Below are 20,735 nucleotides of genomic sequence, written 5' to 3' on the forward strand. Positions count from 1 at the left end.
CAGTGGTGTAAAAAAAACACAGTACCAAGCAGCTAATGGCCACTTAATTGATGCGTTTAAATATAAATGAAAGTATTTTAAAATGTCACTTTGCTTTATTAAAAACTATTAATCATTATTTTGAAAGCTACCTTTTTGGCCATATCTATGTTTTTATAATCACCAAAGATTCTTATGCTCATTAAACTTCTCAGGGTGTCAAGGATAATGGTAACAAAGTAAATGCTACTCTTCTAATCTCTGGAATTAGCAGTAGTAACTGAAAATTTCAAAAGGAAGAGGATCTTTTATAATTTGAAGTTTGATTTACATTTTCTAGATTAGTGATGGATTTCTTTATTAACAAGATTCTGACTTGGGAACTGTGAAGGATGAAGTCCTTTTATCCCCTGCCAACATCTGTGTGTGTGTGTGTGTGTGTGTGTGTGTGTGTGTGTGTGAGAGAGAGAGAGAGACAGAGAGAGAATCCCAATCTCTTAATCTTAACTCCTTCTGGAGCCCATTTTCAGTTAACTGTGACATGCTATTACTATACATATGACTTTTTATTTTGCTGTTGCATTATAATTGCATTAGCTACTTCAAAATAATTATCTTAAAAGACTTCATCATCTAAATTATTGGCAGTATTAGAGAATAGAGCTTTAAAAACAAGTAAATATACAGAATTTCACAAATACTGATTCTATTGTCTCATTATAGAAAATAACACTATCTTTTTCTTCTCCTTTATACTTGTATTTTAAAATAAATTTAAAAATTAAATCCTACAATAGGGCAGAAAACCAAATGTGATTTACTCTGATTTAGAAGAGTACTAAGTCCATTAGCTATAATACTCTCAAGTAATAGCTAAGGAAAGGTATGTCATGAGCTTCAGTTTTATATGTTTGAATATTTAAAAATTATTTCAGCATATATGCTCATCAACTCTATAATAGCATGAATGTGCTTTTTGACATGGAAGTATTTTCCAATTATATTTTATAATCAGCAAAAACAAGTTGTCAAAATAGAACATGTAGTCTTCTCTGTTCAGCTGTTTGAGAACTGGTTTAATGGAAAAATCACTTTAAAGGTTTGGTTTTAATTTCTTAAGGAAGGCATCTATATTGAAGTAGTGTGCAACTGAGGTCCTCTAGTGTCACAGCTGAATATGGCATCAGCTTTTAAGATTTTGTGAATTATGTGTGTGCATGTTGGAGAAAAGGACAAAGAGGACAAGACAGATTACTATGGTAAACATGACTTACAGAGTCAAATGAGTTTAGAAAATTAAGTTCTTATCTTTTATTTGTTAGTCAATGTCAAGGAAAATTTTTCTTTGTTTTTAAAATGAGACAGGTCTGCATTCTTTCACATGCACATATTTGCCAGTATCACTATAGTTGTTTTAAAGTTCAGAATCTTTTCCTTTACAAAGTTGTTTTCTTTTTTGAGGCTGTTTAGGAAAACTCTTGTTACTTTCAAATTGTTTTTGTTTCACACATTTCCTATTTGCTTGAGTAGCTGTTGTCGCACTTTAATATGGGGGAAACTGCTTGATAAAGAGAAATCCTTTAAATAAGTGTTCTTTTTTTTGAGAGAGAGCACTGGAGCAAGCAGGGGAAGGGCAGAAGAAGAGGGAGAGAGAAAATCTTAAGCAGGCTCCACACTCAGCTCAGAGTCAGGGCTTGGGGATGACCTTGAGATCATGACCTAAGCCAAAATCAAGAGTCAGATGCTTAACCTACTGAGTCTCAAATAAGCATTCCTTATAAATAGCAACTTTTATTACTTCTTTTTTTACATACTTTATGAAGAATGTCAGTTTATTGCTTTGTTTTAAAGTATGGCAGGCAACTAAGGATTACCAGACATTTGAGGAAAAAATAGTCTGAGAGAAAGAAAGCCAAGGGAAGTGGGGGAAAAAAAAAAGCAAATAAAAAAAAAAAAAAAACAGAAACACCCCAGAGAAAATAAAGATAACACCCTTCTTTTCCCCTTAATTATTAACAGAATTCTAATAACTATCTTCAGAGAGATTCAAAAGAATAATGTATCCATAATCAAAAGAAAAGGATCTATTAAAGAACAACTAGAGAACAGAGCAAAGACCTTGGAAATTAAATAGTAGAAGAGATAGGACTAAAGGCCAGACTCATAGTAAATAAAACAGAAAGTTGATCTCAAGAATAGATGTAATTTTCACCTGCCCTCTGAGAGTTCTAACTAAAAGATATAGTAGAGGGAGAAAACAAAGACATAACAAATAAACTTTTCCTTCTTAATTCTCCTGCTAATGCAACATTTGAGTCTTCAGGTTAAAAGCCACACCTATTGCTTACTAACATAAATGCACAAATGCCCATATTCTAGATATACTGGACTAAAATTGTAAAAGTCTAAGGATAAAGTGAAAAAGAATCCCAAGCTTCCGGAGGGGAATAACAAGGTGTCTACAACGAAATTAGATTGATATTGGACTTCTTACTATTAATAAAGGACAATAGAGAAATCTTTTGCCAAGTTTAAAGGCAAGAATAAGACATTTTAAGACCATGCTTTAAAATTTCCTACTCATGCCACCCTTAAGAAAAATTTTCTCATGGATGTATTCTAACTAAATAAAAATGTAAATACAAAATGAGTAAGAAGTATAAAAATGATGATAGCTGATGATAACCTTCATAATAGAGGTATAATTATGAAATTATAGTATCCATCAAATCCTGATGACTGATACATTTTCTCTTGAGAGCTAGGGGTTAAGTGGCTTAGGAGTATATTGTTTTCTTAGTTCTACAATGAATATTTACTAATCATAGTATAGCAATGTGACAACCACTTCCCATCTGTCTCAGAGTGAAAGCCAAAGGCTTTACAATGGCCTAAATAGCCTTACATGATCTGGCTCCTTGTTATGTCTCTGCCCTCATCTCCTAACACCTTGCCCTTTGCTCACTCTACCGCATGCACAGTGGCTTTGTTGCACTTTTTGAACTGCTATGCAATCTTCCAGTTCAGGACTTGCCTACTGTGCCCTCTGCCTGAATCACGTATTTCCCAGAGAGCTACATGTCTTTTTCACTTCCTTTAGATTTCTGCACAAATGTCATCTTAGTGATGCCTTCCTTGATCTTCCTTCTCTACATGTAATAGCAACCTGCTACCCCACATTCTCTCTTCCTTTTCCTCCTTAACACGTAATTACTATGTATCATATATTTACTTGTTTATTTGTCTAGCCTTCAAGAAAGGAATGTAGATTTCTTTTGTTTCATCTATAAAATTCGATAATTTAAAAATAATATAACTAATAAAAATCAGGAGTTGGGAAAGGAAAATGGGAATGTTGTAAAAGTATATTAATTATATCATCTTGCATAGCAAAGACTTAATAATGTTAACTAAAATCTAACCAGCAGAATTGAAAACAGAAATTGCTAAGGGTGGATACCTCTGGAAAGTCAGACTAGGATGAGAGGAAAGGGATTTTAGCTTTTCACGTCTTGCTCTTTCTTATGGACTTAATTTGGAGGAGGGAGTCATATTACAAATATTTTTTTGAAAATTTTCTTCAGCTTACTTTTTTAACATTAGGTTTATTGAGCTGTAATTTACATATTTTAAAATATAACTTTTTTAGTGTACAGGTCAGTCAATTTGACAAACTCAGTAGTGTAATCATCATCAAAATCAAGAACATAACAGTTCTGTCAGGTAAATTTTCCACATATTCTCTTGCAGTCAACCCGTCCCTCCAAGCAAGCCCATGATAATCAGTGATCTGTTATTCCATCCTTTTACTTTAATGTATGCCTTTTATTTAATGTGGGTTCCTTATAGCCTGAATATAATTGAGGCTTAATTCCTATGTAATCTGACAATTTTTATCTTTCAGTTTAGATGTTTGCATTTACATTTAATATGATGTTTGATACATCCTAATTAAAGTCTGTTATTTTCTAATTGTTCCATTTGTTCTTTGTTCTTTTTTTCCTTTTATTCTACCAGCTTTGAGGTTGACTATTTTTTTTATTTATCTTTACTTTTATTTATCTTTACTATTTATTATAAAATAAATTTATAAATTTATTTATACCTTTTAAAAAATTAGTTTTAGTGATTACCTGTAGATATTAATTTAATTTTTAAAAGTCTAATTTAAAATGTCAGGGGCACCTGACTGGCTCAGTTGGTAGAGCATGTGACTTATCTTGGAGTTGGGAGTTTGAGCCCATGTTGAATGTAGAGGTTACTTACAAAAAAAACAAAAATCTTTAAAAAAAAAAAAGCATAATATAAACCAATTAAGATAGATAGATAAAATGTCAAAAAATGAGTAGAAAAGAAATCTATACAAAAATGTTAATATTGATAGTTTGGGGGATTGGGTTTGAATTAGTCTTTCCCACTTTCCTTATATCATCCCTAACTTCCCATGTTAATGGTTCTTGATTAAAAAAAAAAAATGGAAAGAGATGGAAAAAGAGAGAAACTGGGCATTCCACTGGAAGATGGCTTAGGAAGAATTAAAGAGAAATGTTTGATAAATTGTCAGTTGCTAGGGGTTGTTTTGTGGATATGGAAAGTAACCTCGTGTCCATCTACCATAAAATATATTTTAGCTATTTTTCAGGAACTTAGGTATTTTGTCTTGAGCAGGAAAGGTGGTTTTCATTGACTTAGTTCTGCCTTATATTTGAAACTTCCCAGATAATTTGGCAAAGACAAACCTGTAGAAGGTTAATTGTGCATCACCAAAATTCAACTCCCTCCCTGCTGTTAGAGTAGGCTTAGAAAACTGTAGGATCTTTGCCAGATCAATTCTGTTGTAATCATAAAATCCAAAATATGTATGTAGTGGATATTTTATAAAATTTATAGATCGTATTTTCTCTGAATAGAAGAGGAATAATAAAAATACAACTCTTTCAATTTTTATAATGTCATTTCATTCTTTAAAACAGGTTCTGTATCTGCTTTGTAATTGTATCTATTGATCTGTGACTTTTTTTTTTTCTTTGTAGCTACTCAAAGGTTTTGTGCATAGCATTTGAGGTACTTCAGGGTTTGCAGTATATGAACAAACATGGTATAGTACACCGGGCACTTTCTCCTCATAATATTCTTTTGGACCGAAAGGTAATTGTCAAATAATAAATTAAGTAACAAATATTTTATTTGTTATTTGTGGTTGGAAGCTACTGAAATTAGACCCACTCTATCAGAGGGTCTTTAGAATACAAATATGTTTTAATAATACTCAGAATGAAATGGCTGTATGAAAGTGATATACTTGTGGCAGTTAGGAAAAAAAAACAACTACCTTTATGGGGCACCTGGGTGGCTCTGTCAATTAAGTGTCCAACTTCAGCTCAGGACATGATCCTGGAGTTCGTGAGTTCTAGCCCCACATCGAGTTCTCCACTGTCAGCACAGAGCCTACTTCAGATCCTCTGTCGCCCCCTCTCTGCCCTTCCTGTCCCCCCTCTCAAAAATAAATAAACAATAAAAAAAACTATCTTTAAATTTTTTAAGTTCATGTGTTTTTTTCACATGCATTATTCCTTTTTCCTCAAGATTCATTTTCTAACTTCATGTTTTGTTTTTCCTTTCATTCACTTTCTGAAAAGTATGCATTATAGCTTCCCAGTCCACTCCTCTGAATTTGCTTTCATTTTTAAAAAATGTTTATTTATTTTGAGAGAGAGAGAGAGACAGAGAGAGCGAGAGCACACACATGCATACATGGGAGGATCAGAGAGAGAGGGATAGAGAGAATCCCAGGCAGGCTCCCTTCTTTCAGCACAGAGCTGGATGACATGGGCTCAATCTCATGGATCGTGAGATCATGTCCTGCTCTGGAATCAAAAGTTGGTCACTTAACCGACTAAGCCATCCAGGCACCCCTGAATTTGCTTTCATTTAAAGAAAGCTCTATTAACACAGAGTATTTTTCTGATAGTACAACTGTTTTGCATTTTCTCCTGTTTATTATTCTTCCTCCCTATTTTTTCTTCTTTTTTTTATTCCCCATTATCTTCTTTATTTACCAACTGTTCATACCTAGTTTCCTTTTTTATTGGAGTACCACTTCTTTACTTGGAAATCTTATGGGTGATTAATAAGAAGCAAGTCAACCTCTGTAAGAGAATTATGGGTAGCAAAATGGTATATTTTCAGGAATAATCATACTTTCATTTTTTCATAAGCATTTAAAATAGCTTTGAAAGAAGTTTGTCTTGGGAATTATTTTTTATATTAGAAGGATTATTATTTTCCTCTGATTCTTTTCTAGACTTTTAATACAATTATGCTATGGTATTAAAAATCATAAAAGCTAAAATGGTACTCATCCATTTCATATTTATGGCAGTGGAGTATATAACCAATCTGAGTTGTTTTGAGATATAAATGTTTTGTAATGCTGAGAAGTAAAGTTCTTGAGAAAAAGAAAAAAAAATTTAAATCAACTTAATGTGTTTTAAAGTCTTAAATATCTAAAAGGAGGAAAACTTAAGAGACTTACAAAATTTATATTTGTCTTTTATTAAGAATCTCTTGTGATAATTATGGCTTTTTCAAACAATATAAATGATTGTTGGAAATCTAGCAGATTCACTAATATCTTCATGATTTGGTAACTAATATTTTCAAGTTAAGAATTCCCATGTCAGGGTTAAATTTATGACATTATGAATGGACTTGGAACTCCTTGAAAGAAAAAAAATTTATCTTGTGAAAATTACCAAAAATGTTCCAAGCAGGGATTCAAGACAAATGAGAACATTTCTGCTTTTTTTGTTTTGTCAACATATCTGGAAAATTTTTATATATTTATAAAAAAATAAATTTAATTTTTTAAGTGTTGTTTTGAGATCTATATACAAGTAATATATATGTGTATATCTATACATACATGTATGCATATACATATACATATATTTGTAATGAGAATAAAGCAGGCTTCACACATTGGCAAATAGTTTTTATTATAGTTATGATAAAATACAATTTTTTCTTAATGTACCTCACTAATGGTGATTTCCTTACTTATGATACATAATGATATTTTTTCCTACTAATAATATTAAAATATTTAGTAATGTTTTATTATTATTATTATTATTGTAGGGACATGTTAAATTGGCTAAATTTGGACTTTATCACATGACAGCTCATGGTGACGATGTTGATTTCCCAATTGGGTGAGGATATGTTCTCTTTTCTTCTGAGTTGTGTCTTAAACTTTGTAATATTTGATGAAATGTGTATTCTGTTAATGGTGATACTGCTTTCTAATAAAAAACTAGCTTTTCTTTATTAACATATTTTTATCTTCCATATACTTTTAAAAGAGTAGACAGTGAGTTTTTCCCAGTATCCAAAATATATCTGATGTTGATATTTCATTGAATTGTCAGAGGCTAATAGACTATTGACCTTCTTTACCTTTTAATGCTTGATAATTAATTTTATTTCATCCAGAATTAGGTAAAATTAAGGCAAGAAGGTTGGCCAGATTCTCACTTAATGTGTGTTCCTTAAAAGACTGAGAAAAATTGTTCTTATATTATTTTCTATTGTTTCTAAGTTTAATTCCTTGTTCTCTAAGATATAATTGCATGTTAAGACTCAAACTGAGTCATTGTAGGTATCAGAGGTAATAGGGTAGAAAGTCTGTGTTTAAGTTTGGAGAGGTTTATTTGATCACTTCTGATAGAATTTTAATTTATGTTGGCCTCCAAGAAAGGAAAGTTTATTTTATCCTGTTCTCAACTAAATGCTTGTGATACAGATTTTGTGTTGTATTTATTGTGTGGTTGCTTTTTAGACATTTTAATAATATAATTCTTTTATTTTTTGAGTGTTTAGTTTTCACATTGTTTTCAATACACAGAAGTTTCAAAATAGTACAAAGAATCACTCTATTGCCTTCACTTAGATTCCCCAAAGATTAACATTTCACTACTCTTGTTTTCTCTCTTTCTTTTTTCTTACTCGTATATGTGTATGTTCATATAAGTACTTTTTGTATCATTTAAGAGCAATTAATGCATATGATGGCCTTTTACCCCTAAATACTTCAGTTTGTATTTCTTAAAAAAGGAATTTTCTTACATAACCACAAAACAAGTATCAAAACAAGGAAATTAAAATTAACATATTAGTGTTATCTAATCTAGATATTTTAACCATAATGTTCAGTTGCTTTGTGATTTTTTTTAATAGTGCCCATTTGCATTTTGCTCTTTGGGCTCTCTCAAATCAGTTTTGTCACTCCATTACCAAGAATTATGGTTTGGAGTCATGGCGTGTGTTTCTGCAGGAGAACATTGCTTTAATTAGATGTTTAAAAAAAGGGATTCATTTATAATTTATCCTTTTATCTTTATAAAGTAAATTGTAAGTTTCTACCTAAAATTTTTGTTAGTTAGACCATAGCTAATAATCTTAAAATAAATTGCTTAGTCGTTCCTTCTTTATTTATTAAGACAACATTTATTGAGCACCTTCTCTTCTGGCTGCTGGATGTGCAAAAATGGATAAGGTAGGTTCTTGTTCTCAAGAGGCTCATTGTTTAATGGGAAAATGTCCTCTTTTGGTGGCCTATTTATAGTAAGGTACAATAAATTAATCATATAGTTTTGTATACCAAAACTTGTGGTCATAGGAAACAAGCAATTGTTTTCCAAGCATGAAAACTATCTTATAAAAATAGCCTACATTTTATTTGTTTAAAAAAAAAAAACTTTGAATGTAATAAGTCCACAATAAAGCCCTAATGTCTTCTTTCCTATGTGATAATTGCCTTTTGAAGTACCTTTTAGGGAGCAGTAGTCTGATAGGAAGTATGTGATTGCTGGTGCTGCTTCATGTTGTCTAGATCAATCTGTGTGAGAGAAGAACTCCAAAAACACAGTGTAAACAAAAATTACTTTAATTTTTTACCTTTTATTGAAAGGTGCTTTATTTAGTGATGAATACAAGAAAGGAAGTGACTTTTTGTAAAGCACACCAAGCATGTTGAAGAACCACATTTGAATTTAAAATGCTTGGGCAGAATTGGTCTTGTGTGCCATTTGTTCTGGTTTACTTTGAAGTCTTGAACCCAAAGGGTCTGACCAGAAAGTATCAAAGAGCAAAATGTGAAACATTAGCCAGGAAAAATAAAGTGATCAAACAGCTAAGGCATGAAAGAAAATATTTACACCAGAAGAAGCTTGCCGTTGATTCAAAAGACAAATATTGAGGAACAACAAAGTAAAATGTTAACATCTGTTTCAGAATATTGTAAAGAGTTAGAAATTGGACATTCATTTCAGTTGGCCAGTAGCTTAATACCTTGTTAAAACATCAAACAGATGATGAAAGCCACTTTTGTTTACCTCACTAGTCATACTTAAGGCAGAGTTCTGTTAATTTTCTTTGAGTGTTGAAATGCTATGCTAAAGAAGAAACACTTGTTAAAAGAAGAGTGTCTATATTAAAACCAATCCTAGGGTTTATTATTTTTATTAATTAGTTTAATTATTTCTTGATTTGAAGGGAAATTCAAATTTTTGGAGCAAGGATCACCTCTATGCTTCTAGAGATTACCAGTTGGAAGTTTTAGGTATAATGATTTACCCATAGCATTGCTTGATTTTTAACTACCCACAGCATTATTTTTGGATAAGATATGCTGGAAATCAGGATCAGTTTGCCTTCTAGATGTATTATGGTGATGATGATTAGAAATACAGTGTTGTATTTGCATCATATTTTCCATTTTTATAAAAACATCTTTAGGTACTCACTAATATTTATAACAGTTTGGTGAGGTAGACATTATTATTCCTATTTTCAGATTAAGAAATCACAGTTCTATGTAGAACTGAAACTGGAATACAGGTATTATAATAATACCAAAGACATACTTCTTCCACTAGCCTGCAATTGTTTCCAGAGATGTCATTTAGAAGAGCAATATGATCACGTTAGGGTAAAATAACATAATAGAAATTTGTACATGAGAGAAATATATGAGCAAATTAAAGGTGGATATTAGTAGCATCATCATCATCATCATTGTATTAAAATGGAAATTTAAAAACCTAATTTACCCATTTGAATTTAAGGTATATTCTCTGATTTAATTGACTTATTTTACATGTCAGTTAAGTAGTGGCCATCATAGTGTGAGGAGGTGGCTATAGACTAACACAGGAAGAGAAATGGAACTAATATTTGAGTGTCTACATTGCATATATTACATAGATGTTCCATATACTTATACATTTTTATTGTCATTATTGCAGGGTGCCATAATAATCTAATATCCTAGAATTGAAAAGGCCGGATAATTGTGCTCATGACTAAGTCTGATGATAAATGAAGAAAGGGTATGCACCTATGCAATAAGTAGGGCAGAATTCTACTCATTTTCATTTCTAAAGCTGTTTGTGTTTCTTTTAAAAAAAATTTTTTTTTTTTTTGAGAGAGAGAGATGGAGGGGCTGGGGAGGGACAGAGAGAGGGAGACACAGAATCTGAAGCAGGTTCCAAGCTCTGAGCTGTCAGCAGAGCCCAACATGGGGCTTGAACTCACAGACCACAAGATGATGACCTGAGCTGAAGTCAGACACTTAACCGACTGACCCACCCAGAAGACCCTGTTTTTGTTTCTTTTGTTTATAGGCAGTAAGATTTAAATTTAGTACTTCTCAATATATCTGAAACTTATGTACTGTCTGCTTTTTAAATCACCTGTAAAGGGGCATCTGGGTGCTTCAGTCAGTTAGGTGTCCAACTCTTGATTTTGGCTGAGGTCATGATCTCATGGTTTGTGAGATCAAGCTCCACCTCGGGCTCTGTACTGTCACTGCAGAGTCTGCTTGGGATTCTCTCTCTTGCTTTCTCTCTGCCCCTCCCCTGTTCACACACACGCATCCTCCCTCCCACTCTCAAAATAAACAAACTTTTAAAAAATTGTCTGTAAGGTAGTCTTAATGGACGTTTTTTAAAGGAAATGTTATTTTTTAGCACAAATTAACTGAGCATATCTTACATTTAAAATGTGTTGGTAGTTGCAGAGGATTTATAAAAGTGAATATGATACACAGATGCCCTCAAATTGTGGTTTTTTTGAAGGAGGGTAAATTTTTGTTTACTAAGTATTATAAATATAGAAAAAACAAAACATAAAAATGGGTAGTATTACATATTGTGTATAGTCCATTACATACATATGAAACAAGTAAAATAAGTATCTTATAGTCATTAGAGAACCATAAAGATACAGAGAAAATATCATGGGGATTCACTGAGAGAAGAAATAATTTCCATCTCAGCAAATCAACTTAAGATTTTATGGAATTATTCATAAAATGAATTCATTAGAAAATTAAAGTTAGAAGTTTGACACATTTTATAGAGTATACTGTTTATAAAAGCTTTGTCTGTTTTTAAATGTTTTATTTATTTTTGTGAGAGAGAGAAAGCATAAGCGGGAGAGACAGAGAATCTGAAGTGGGCTCTGTGCTGACCACAGAGAGCGGATATGGGGCTCAAACTCAGGAACACAAGATCATGACCTGAGCCAAAGTTGGATGCTCAACCACTCAACCAACTGAGCCACCCTGGAGTTCTAAGACTTTGTCTTTTTTATTAAATAAAATGGCTTACATTTTTGAGTTTAGAAGACAGAAGGTAGGTATTTTAGTCTGATAGGAAGATATTTTACACAATAATATGATTTTCTTACCAATTCCTTTATATTTGCTGTTGAATTTCCTGCTAAAACTTTTCCTGTACTTGGGGCATCTGGGTGGCTCAGTTGGTTAAGTGTCTGATTCTTAATTTTAGCTCAGGTCATGATCTCATGGTTTGTGGGTTTGAGCCCACATTGGGCTCTACATTGACAGTGCAGAGTCCGCTTGGGATTCTTTCTCTCCCTCTCCCTCTCTCTCTCCCTCCCTCCCTCCCTCCCTAAATATTCAGATGGCTTAGGAAATCTATAAACATAATTTAATAGAGCATATATCAGTAATAATATATCAGAAGTAAAATTCAGTAATTTCTCTGGATTCTTACAAACATCTGATAGATTTAACATCACAACATTTTCATTACAATTTTTTCTTAATAAAAAAGAACTATGTGAATACTTCCTTAATGTAGTGAAAATCATCCATTTATCTATATCTGCCTGTTATTAGAAAGAGAGACTGATCTCAACCCAAAGTTTTCAGGTTTTAAACAAAATATTTATTAACACCACTGTCATTTGACAATGTATTCCTGGTACTAATGAATGGAGTTGCACAAGGAAAAGAAATCAGATAAATATCAACAATGGAAAGAAGATAAAATTATTATTTCTCAGTGAAATTACTAGAAACAAAAGTTCTAGGAATGCAAGGTTGGTTAAACATCAGGGAATCAATGTATTTAAACTCATTAGCATATAAATGAAAAGAATCATATGTTCCGTTTGTAATAAATACAGAAAAGGTATTCAAAAATTTTCAAAATTTATTCATGGTTAACACCAATAGAAATTTTTGCGCTAAGAGCTATAATGATAGAAAGGAGGAAACAAAACTGTTACTTTAAACAAATCAGGTAAGCACAACTGATTTGATTATCTACAAGACTACTCAAAAGAATTCTCCCATAAAAGATGAGGGTTTAGGGGCGCCTGGGTGGCGCAGTCGGTTAAGCGTCCGACTTCAGCCAGGTCACGATCTCGCGGTGCGTGAGTTCGAGCCCCGCGTCAGGCTCTGGGCTGACGGCTCAGAGCCTGGAGCCTGTTTCCGATTCTGTGTCTCCCTCTCTCTCTGCCCTTCCCCCGTTCATGCTCTGTCTCTCTCTGTCCCAAAAATAAATAAACATTGAAAAAAAAAATTTAAAAAAAAAAAAAAAAAAAAAAAAAAAAAAGATGAGGGTTTAGTGAGGTTGTAGATATAAAAGTAATACAAAGAAATTACTTACAAATCAGCAAAATATATACAATACCTGATAAGAAACTAATCAGGTATGTTTAATATCTCTGTGGAAGAAACATAAATCCTTTTTAAAAGACATTACAAAAGGCCAAAGTAAATATAGAGATATCGTGTTCATAGAGTGTTAGGGTCAGTATCAGAAAGATGCCAATTCTTCCCACCCTGTTCTACATTTGATCTAATTTCAATGAAAATTCCAGCTCTGTGTGTGTGTGTGTGTGTGTGTGTGTGTGTGTGTGTGTGTATTAGAGAGAAACCTTGACAAGATAGTTTTATATATATGTAAAACTATATATATAATTATTTATGTATGATATAAATATTAAGTTAATAATATTAATAATATTAATATATTATTATGATAATATTTAATTATTGGTTAAGTTAATAATATAAATTATATGGGTCATTATTAAAAATATATAAATATATAAAATTAAAAATAATTTTAATAAGAATATAATATATATTATTTATATAATATACATTTATATATTATTATAAGTTAATATAAATAAGAACATTATTATATATTATTTATTAATTAAATTATATGCTATACACAATTATATTTATTAAATATTAAATTAATAATATAAATAATAACTATATTCTAACAGTATTATTTAATTGTTAAATTAATAGTATAAAACTATAATATAAATAATGTAAATATTAAATATAAAATTAAAGAAAAGTACCTAGACACTCTTGCAGAGAAATTAAAAGATGTGTGTGTTTTGAGAGGATTTAATTTAGCAATATTGGCAATTATTTATGTAATGTTATAGACTTAAAATAGTACAATGGTACAGTGTTAGGCAAGCTTACCAATGGAACAAAATAGGGAGCCAAGATGCATACCAACATGTATGTAGAGATTTTATTTGTGGTAGAAACTGGTACTATGGACTACTTGGGGGGAAATAGGGTATCAATAAATAGAGTAGATCTCAATTGATTATCTGTGTAGGAATGAAACTTCCAAAATGTCCTTCACAGTTTGGTCAAATAAATTAAGTGCATCAATACAATGAAAATTTTCACTGTTTTCAAAGAGAATGAGGCAAATCTACACTTATTTTTATAGAATGATCTCTAAAATGAACTCTAAGTGGAAAAACAAAGGTGTGCAGAGTAGTGTGTATAGTATGCTGCCCCATGGAACAGTGGTGATGGATGGTCAAGTTTATCTCTATAGAAATATGTATGGGTGCCTGGAGTACAAAGATGGGAGAGTCTTACTTTTCAATGTACGTATTTTTAAAGATTTTGACATTCCGACTACTTAAAAGAATACATACTATTTTCAAAGATAAAGTGTACTTTAAATAATAGGTGTAGGGAGAAGACAGGAAGTAAGAAGGAAAGGAAGAACACCTGGAAACAGAATGCTGGAAGAAGGCATGTGTCAGAAAGAGAAGAAAACAAAGAGAAGAACTACAGCTTCAGAGAGACATAGTAGCTTTAAAATTATTTGAGACTCATACATATTTTCTCTTGATTCTAGACACGAAGACCTGTATTATGATGGTTAGTTTAGAATTCTTCCTTGCAAAGTTTGTTAATTTATTTTCCCTGGACTTTTACTTAGATCTTACCATACTGATTGTAAAAATGTAATATTACTTTTACCCCTTTGTAGTTTGTAGTAATTGTTCATTTATTTAATGTATCATTTTAGGTATCCATCATACTTGGCACCCGAGGTAATTGCACAAGGAATTGTCAAAAGCACTGATCATATGCCAAGTGAAAAACCATTGCCTTCTGGCCCCAAATCAGATGTGTGGTCTCTTGGAATAATTTTATTTGAGCTTTCTGTGGTATGTATAAAGAAATATTAAACTAAAAAGAAATTGTATGCTTATTAGAATAAGTTTTTTGGATAGGAAAGCTACTTAACCATAATACATTTTTGCTTTCTGGATTGACTAGGTATGAGGGAAAAACACATAAATCTATTTGACTTGTTAAAAAATCTTGTTTGACAATTTATTTGCATATATTTTGGTATCTTTAGAAGTGTTTGTTTTGTACTTTTGCTAAGTATGAAAAAACTTACACCATACTAAGTGTAAAAAATTAAACAGTTCCAGAAATGTTTACTCTAAAGCTGCTTATACTCTTTGCATGCTCTCTCTCCATTCTGTGGTATTCTTTCTTCCCTAAATACCTTCTTCTCTCCTGTTCTCTTATATTTTCTAGAAGACTCACTTTGTAGTGGACTTATGTTTTATGAGACCTTTCCTAGATACCCTCTTTATTTATTAGGGCAAAGACTAAGCTGATATTAAAAAGAAAGAACTTAAAAATATAGTAGCTCAGAGAACATAGGTGTTTTCCTGCCTCTTGTAACATTCCACATCATGCGGAAATCCAGAATTTGGCTCTGTCAATCTCAAATGTCTGGTTTCCAAAACCGATTTCCTTATCACCATGTTTAGCCATAGGGAAGGAGGGGAGTGAGTTCATGGTACTGTCTTTAAGAAGATGATCTGGGTACCTGGGTGTCTCAGTCATTGAGAATCCAGCTTTTGATTTTGGCTCAGGTCGTGATCTCATGGTTCATGAAATCAAGCCCTGCATTGGGCTCCGCACTGACAGTGCTGAGCCTGCTTGGGATTCTCCCTCTTCCTCTCTCTCTGCCCCTCTCCTGCTCATGTTCTTTCTCTCAAAATAAATAAATAAACATGAAAAATAATTTTTAAAAACAATGATCTAAAAGTGCAGATATCAACTCTACTTTTCATTGGTGACAGTTTACTTAAGTGGCTACGTTATAGGTACAAGGGAGACTAAGAAATGTAGTCTTAGCTGGACACATAAATATTGAGGAAGAAGATGAGAATGAATTTAGAGGGACAAAAAACAGCCTGTCATGGCCAAGATGAAAATAATTTTGGAGGAACAACTAACGATCTGTCAATCCTGCTTCTAAATAACTACCAGCATTAGGTCCTTATCTTCTTTGCTCTTCTTTTTTTTTACATTTTTATTTTTTCAACGTTTATTTATTTTTGGGACAGAGAGAGACAGAGCATGAACAGGGGAGGGGCAGGGAGAGAGGGAGACACAGAATCGGAAACAGGCTCCAGGCTCTGAGCCATCAGCCCAGAGCCTGACGCGGGGCTCGAACTCCCGGACCGCGAGATCGTGACCTGGCTGAAGTCGGACGCTTAACCGACTGCGCCACCCAGGCACCCCTCTTCTTTGCTCTTCTATTATGACATGTGTCACATGTGCCTACTTTACTTGGACAATGAGATCTTTAGAAGCAGAAATTTTTCATCTATACTGTATAATTGTTGGAAAAATGAAATAATACGTATATATAAAGTACTTAGTATAGTATGTTATATAGCAAATGGTCCCTGGATGTTATCTTTTATTATGATATTACAATATTTTATGATTAAGAAAAATATTTTATGATTAAAATCATAATATTCATAATAACATGGTAGTTTACCTGTTGGCACAGCTTTTTCTAAGGGAAAATACCAGATTTTCTGATTCTTTGCTATTCTCTGTCTAGACCATTTTAGTTTTCATTGGTATGAAATAATGATAAATCTCATTGTTGTTTAAAATCATAGCCTAGGGGCACCTGGGTGGCTCAGTTGGTTAACCATCCGACTTCGGCTCAGGTCATGATCTCGTGGTTCGTGAGTTTGAGCCCCGCATCACGCTTTGTGCTGACAGCTCAGTGCCTGGAGCCTGCTTTGGATTCTGTGTCTCCCTCTCTCTGCCCCTTACCCACTCACACTCTGTCTCTCTCTCAAAAATAAATAAACATTAAAAAACTTTTTAAAAAGTCATAGCCTAAATGAAAAATCTTATTGAAATGTGAACGTGAAGTATATGGAAGTGTAAATTTGATATGTACAACTTTTCCTTCTTATTACGTAACCTATATCTAAACTCTGTATTAATGATCAGGGTATATGTCCTGTGAGTAATTCAGTTCAACAAATGTAGATGAGTATTTACTGTGTGTATAGCATCATGACAAATGCAGCAAGAGATAAACTGTGTTTAAGACACATTGTCAAGAAGCTTATAATTTAATTCAAATCCATAAACTTAGAAGATAAACTCAGAAAAGCTATGTGAATTCCAAGAAAGGAAATATTCATTTCATAATAGGGACTTCATGACATTTTAAGTGATACTTACGTTTACACAGTCTAGTTTTAGAATGGCATACTGAATATAAGCTTAAATCTTCCTACTTCATCAAACCTTTAGAATTGATATAAAATATTAAGATATAAATTAAAAGCACACTAACAACTAAAAAGGGAACTTTTGGTATGCTAAAAATCCTAGGAAATAGATGAGAGGCTATACCAAAGCCGTTTTGCTAGGAAGCTCTTACCGTATCACCAGAAAGGCAATACAGCCACTGTGCCACCCAGAAGTTTCCATAGTCCAAAAGATGTATAGGAAAATTTGTATTAAGAGGTGAGAACATTTCTAAGAAATACCAAACACCTAAAACAATACATCTACAATATGATACATGCAATAAATACATACATCTACAATAAAAAAGAAGCAACAAGAAGAATTTACACCATTGAAAGGACTTTAAAATAAATGTACATGTTTTTTAGGAGATAAATAAAACAATGCCATTTGTGAAACAATAATAGAAACTCTGAGTCAAGAACATTTGCTGAAAAGAACAAGAACCAGTTAAGGGTTTTAAGGAAAAAAAATGTAACTATTGAAATAAAGAACTAAAGAGATGGATCATAAGAAACGAGACACACTGAACGTAGAAGATGAAGCTGAGTAATTCTCCCAGAATATGTCACAAAGAAATAAGGAAGTTGAAAATATAAAAGAAATTTAATTTTTTTTAATGTTTATTTTTGAGACAGAGAGAGACAGAGCATGAACGGGGGAGGGTCAGAGAGGGAGACACAGAATCTGAAACAGGCTCCAGGCTCTGAGCTGTCAGCACAGAGCCCGAAGCGGGGCTCGAACCCACGGACCGTGAGATCATGACCTGAGCCGAAGTTGGCCACTTAACCGACTCAGGCCACCCAGGCGTCCTGTAGAAATTTTAAAAGACAGGGAAGATAGATCCAGATGTTCTAATATTTGTTATATAGTTGTATTAGAAACCAAGACTAAAGCCCTTGGTTTCAAAGAACCCACTAATTACCTTGCAGGGCAAATGGGAAAAAAAATCACAACATACAACAACAACAAAAAAACAACAACAAATACCTTGAAATCATATACTCTACTTTTAGAATAACCAATAATGAAATAATAAGTAACATTTATGGAGAACTTTTCAAGAATCAGGTAGTTTTCTAATCTCTTTACATCTATTATTTTAGTCAATACTCACACCAGTCTTATAAAATTTAATTATTATCTTTAGTTTACAGATCAGGAAATTGAGGTACAAAGAAATTAAGCAACCCGTCTTAGTTACACAATAGTAAGTACTTGAGCAAATTTGTACCCATCAACTATATGCAAAGCTGGACTCTTAACTAACACACCAAGCTTCCTTCACTAAGCTCTGATGTCTTTATCACTGTTAATGAGAAAATCTTCAAATGTGTTGGAGAGAAAAGACATACTACCTACCAAGAATGAGATTGGCATTAAACTTCTTAGTAGCTTGGAAGTAAGAAAGCAGTGGCATAATGCCATCAAAGTGCTGAGAGAAGTAATTTGAATTTTGAATTCTTTAATTCACAAAATTAACATTCAGGAGTGGGAATGAAATAAAGGATATATACAAAAATTTCATAGCCATGAAGAAAAAAAACTACTGGTAGGGAAATAACCTGAGTCAGAGTCTGTATGCCTGAACAGGCAGAGTGTGCTCACCATATTGCAAGTAATCAAATTGAACTGCTTCGTGTGTGTGTGTGTGTGTGTTCATCATACGTAGATAAATAGTAAGCACTTAGATTGAAAAGATATATTGGAGCCATATCCTAGAAGACTTTGATTGCTGAATTGAGAAGTTTATATTTAGTTATATATGGTATGTAGGACCATTTAAAGTTTTTAAATAAGATATTGATAAAGTCAAACCTGCGTATCTAGAAGATTAATAAGATAGTAGTGTAAAAAATTGAGACAGGAATGGCAACTTTTTCTTTCAATGATCTCTCCACCTGTAGTTCTAATTTCATAAATGTTTAAGAAAGTTTTTGCTGTCTCTTAAAAAAGAACAGTTTTTTTTTTTCCTCCATGTAAAGACCAAGGTATATTCTTAAGCCTTTTCTTCCTTTTTTAAAATGTTTATTTGTTTATTTTGAGAGAGAGAGAGAGTGCACAAGCAGGGAAAGGGCAGAGAGAGAGGAGAGAGAGAATCCCAAGCAGGCTCCTCACTCAGCGCTGAGCCCAATGTGGGGTTCAATCTCATGACTGTGAGATCATGACCTGAGCTGAAATCAATAGTCGGATGTTCAACCAACTGAGCTACCCAGGCACCCTGTAAGCCTTTCCCTCTAAGTCTACTTAAAGAATCCTATAAGTTTAATTTGTTTATGATAAAGGAAACATAATTACCAACATTTATGAAGGCATTTCTGTGTGCAATAAATGCCAAGCACTTTTTCATACATTGTATAATCCTCATTGCAACCTGTGTATCATATACAGTTAATATTCCAGTTTTATAAATGAGAAAAGTAAAACTTAAAGTGGTTGAGTAATTTGCCAAAGTTATATAACTTGTGGTTGAAAGTCCAATTTGGGGGCGCCTGGGTGGCGCAGTCGGTTGAGCATCCGACTTCAGCCAGGTCACGATCTCGCGGTCCGTGAGTTCGAGCCCCGCGTCGGGCTCTGGGCTGATGGCTCAGAGCCTGGAGCCTGTTTCCGATTCTGTGTCTCCCTCTCTCTCTCTGCCCCTCCCCCGTTCATGCTCTGTCTCTCTCTGTCCCAAAAATAAATAAACGTTGAAAAAAAAAAAAATTAAAAAAAAAAAAAAAAAAGTCCAATTTGGCACACAAATGCTCAACACATAATTGTTGAAGTTTTAAGTGATTTCAGACTATGTCAAGCAGCCCCCCCCAACCTCCCCCCCCCGAAGCTGACTAATAAGAAAACAACTAAAATACAATGTATGTGTCTTAAAATAAATGTACCAGGTGCTATGGGAGCACAAAGGATGGTTGTCTAATTCATTGTGGGAGGAAGGAATATCATGGAATGTTTCTTAATGGAGACAACAGATTACCTGGATTTCATATGATATAGAAGTAAGAATTAGTTAGGTAAATGTAAGGATAATATGTCTCTTTCCAAGGGGCCATCTTGGTCTCTTAATCAAATAAGACTCCCTGTGTCCTGGAATCTCTCTAGACAACCAGGTATATGTAGGTCTCTAAAATGAGGAATGCTTCAGACCAAATAAGAATGTAATTGATCCTTAGATATGTGAAATGTTTAAATGTTAAACCAATGATTCTTCTTTAATGGAGCTAACTCTAAAATCTAAAAGTCAAATAAAACCTCTGAAGAGAAAAAGAGGTACCTGAGAAAATCATTTTCAGCTCTGGGGAAAAAAAAATATCTTCCTGAAGAATGATGTAAATGTTAACACAAATTTCTTCAAATTTCTTTTCCTATTTTATTTAGGGAAGAAAATTATTTCAAAGCTTGGATATTTCTGAAAGACTAAAATTTTTGCTTACATTAGGTAAGTGTCTCACAATGGATTATTTTTCAAATATAAATATTATCTTTTGTGACTTTTAGTAAGCATACACAATAATGTGTT

At 32.9% G+C, this 20,735-nt stretch overlaps 1 protein-coding gene across 8 annotated transcripts in view; it reads left to right on the top strand.

The window, feature by feature from the left end:
• Nucleotides 1-20,735, top strand: part of TBCK (TBC1 domain containing kinase) — a 223,839-nt gene that overhangs the window by 55,512 nt on the left and 147,592 nt on the right. For 6 of the 8 annotated variants that reach the window (XR_015250307.1, XM_086704453.1, XM_086704452.1 and 3 more), the window contains 4 exons: nt 5,013-5,127; nt 7,120-7,193; nt 14,658-14,799; nt 20,594-20,654. Coding sequence is in view for 7 of the 8 variants with exons in the window: in XM_086704453.1 (XP_086560579.1) it covers nt 5,013-5,127; nt 7,120-7,193; nt 14,658-14,799; nt 20,594-20,654 (392 nt within the window). In the remaining variant the exon portion in view is untranslated. Of the gene's footprint in view, nt 1-5,012; nt 5,128-7,119; nt 7,194-8,480; nt 8,537-8,563; nt 11,676-14,657; nt 14,800-20,593; nt 20,655-20,735 lie in introns of those variants that run through there. The other 2 variants (XM_086704458.1, XM_086704457.1) reach the window with 2 other exon arrangements.

The sequence above is a fragment of the Puma concolor genome, chromosome B1 (genome assembly GCF_028749965.1).
Source record: "Puma concolor isolate L17-30 chromosome B1, mPumCon1.1.hap2, whole genome shotgun sequence".
Lineage (NCBI taxonomy): Eukaryota > Metazoa > Chordata > Mammalia > Carnivora > Felidae > Puma > Puma concolor.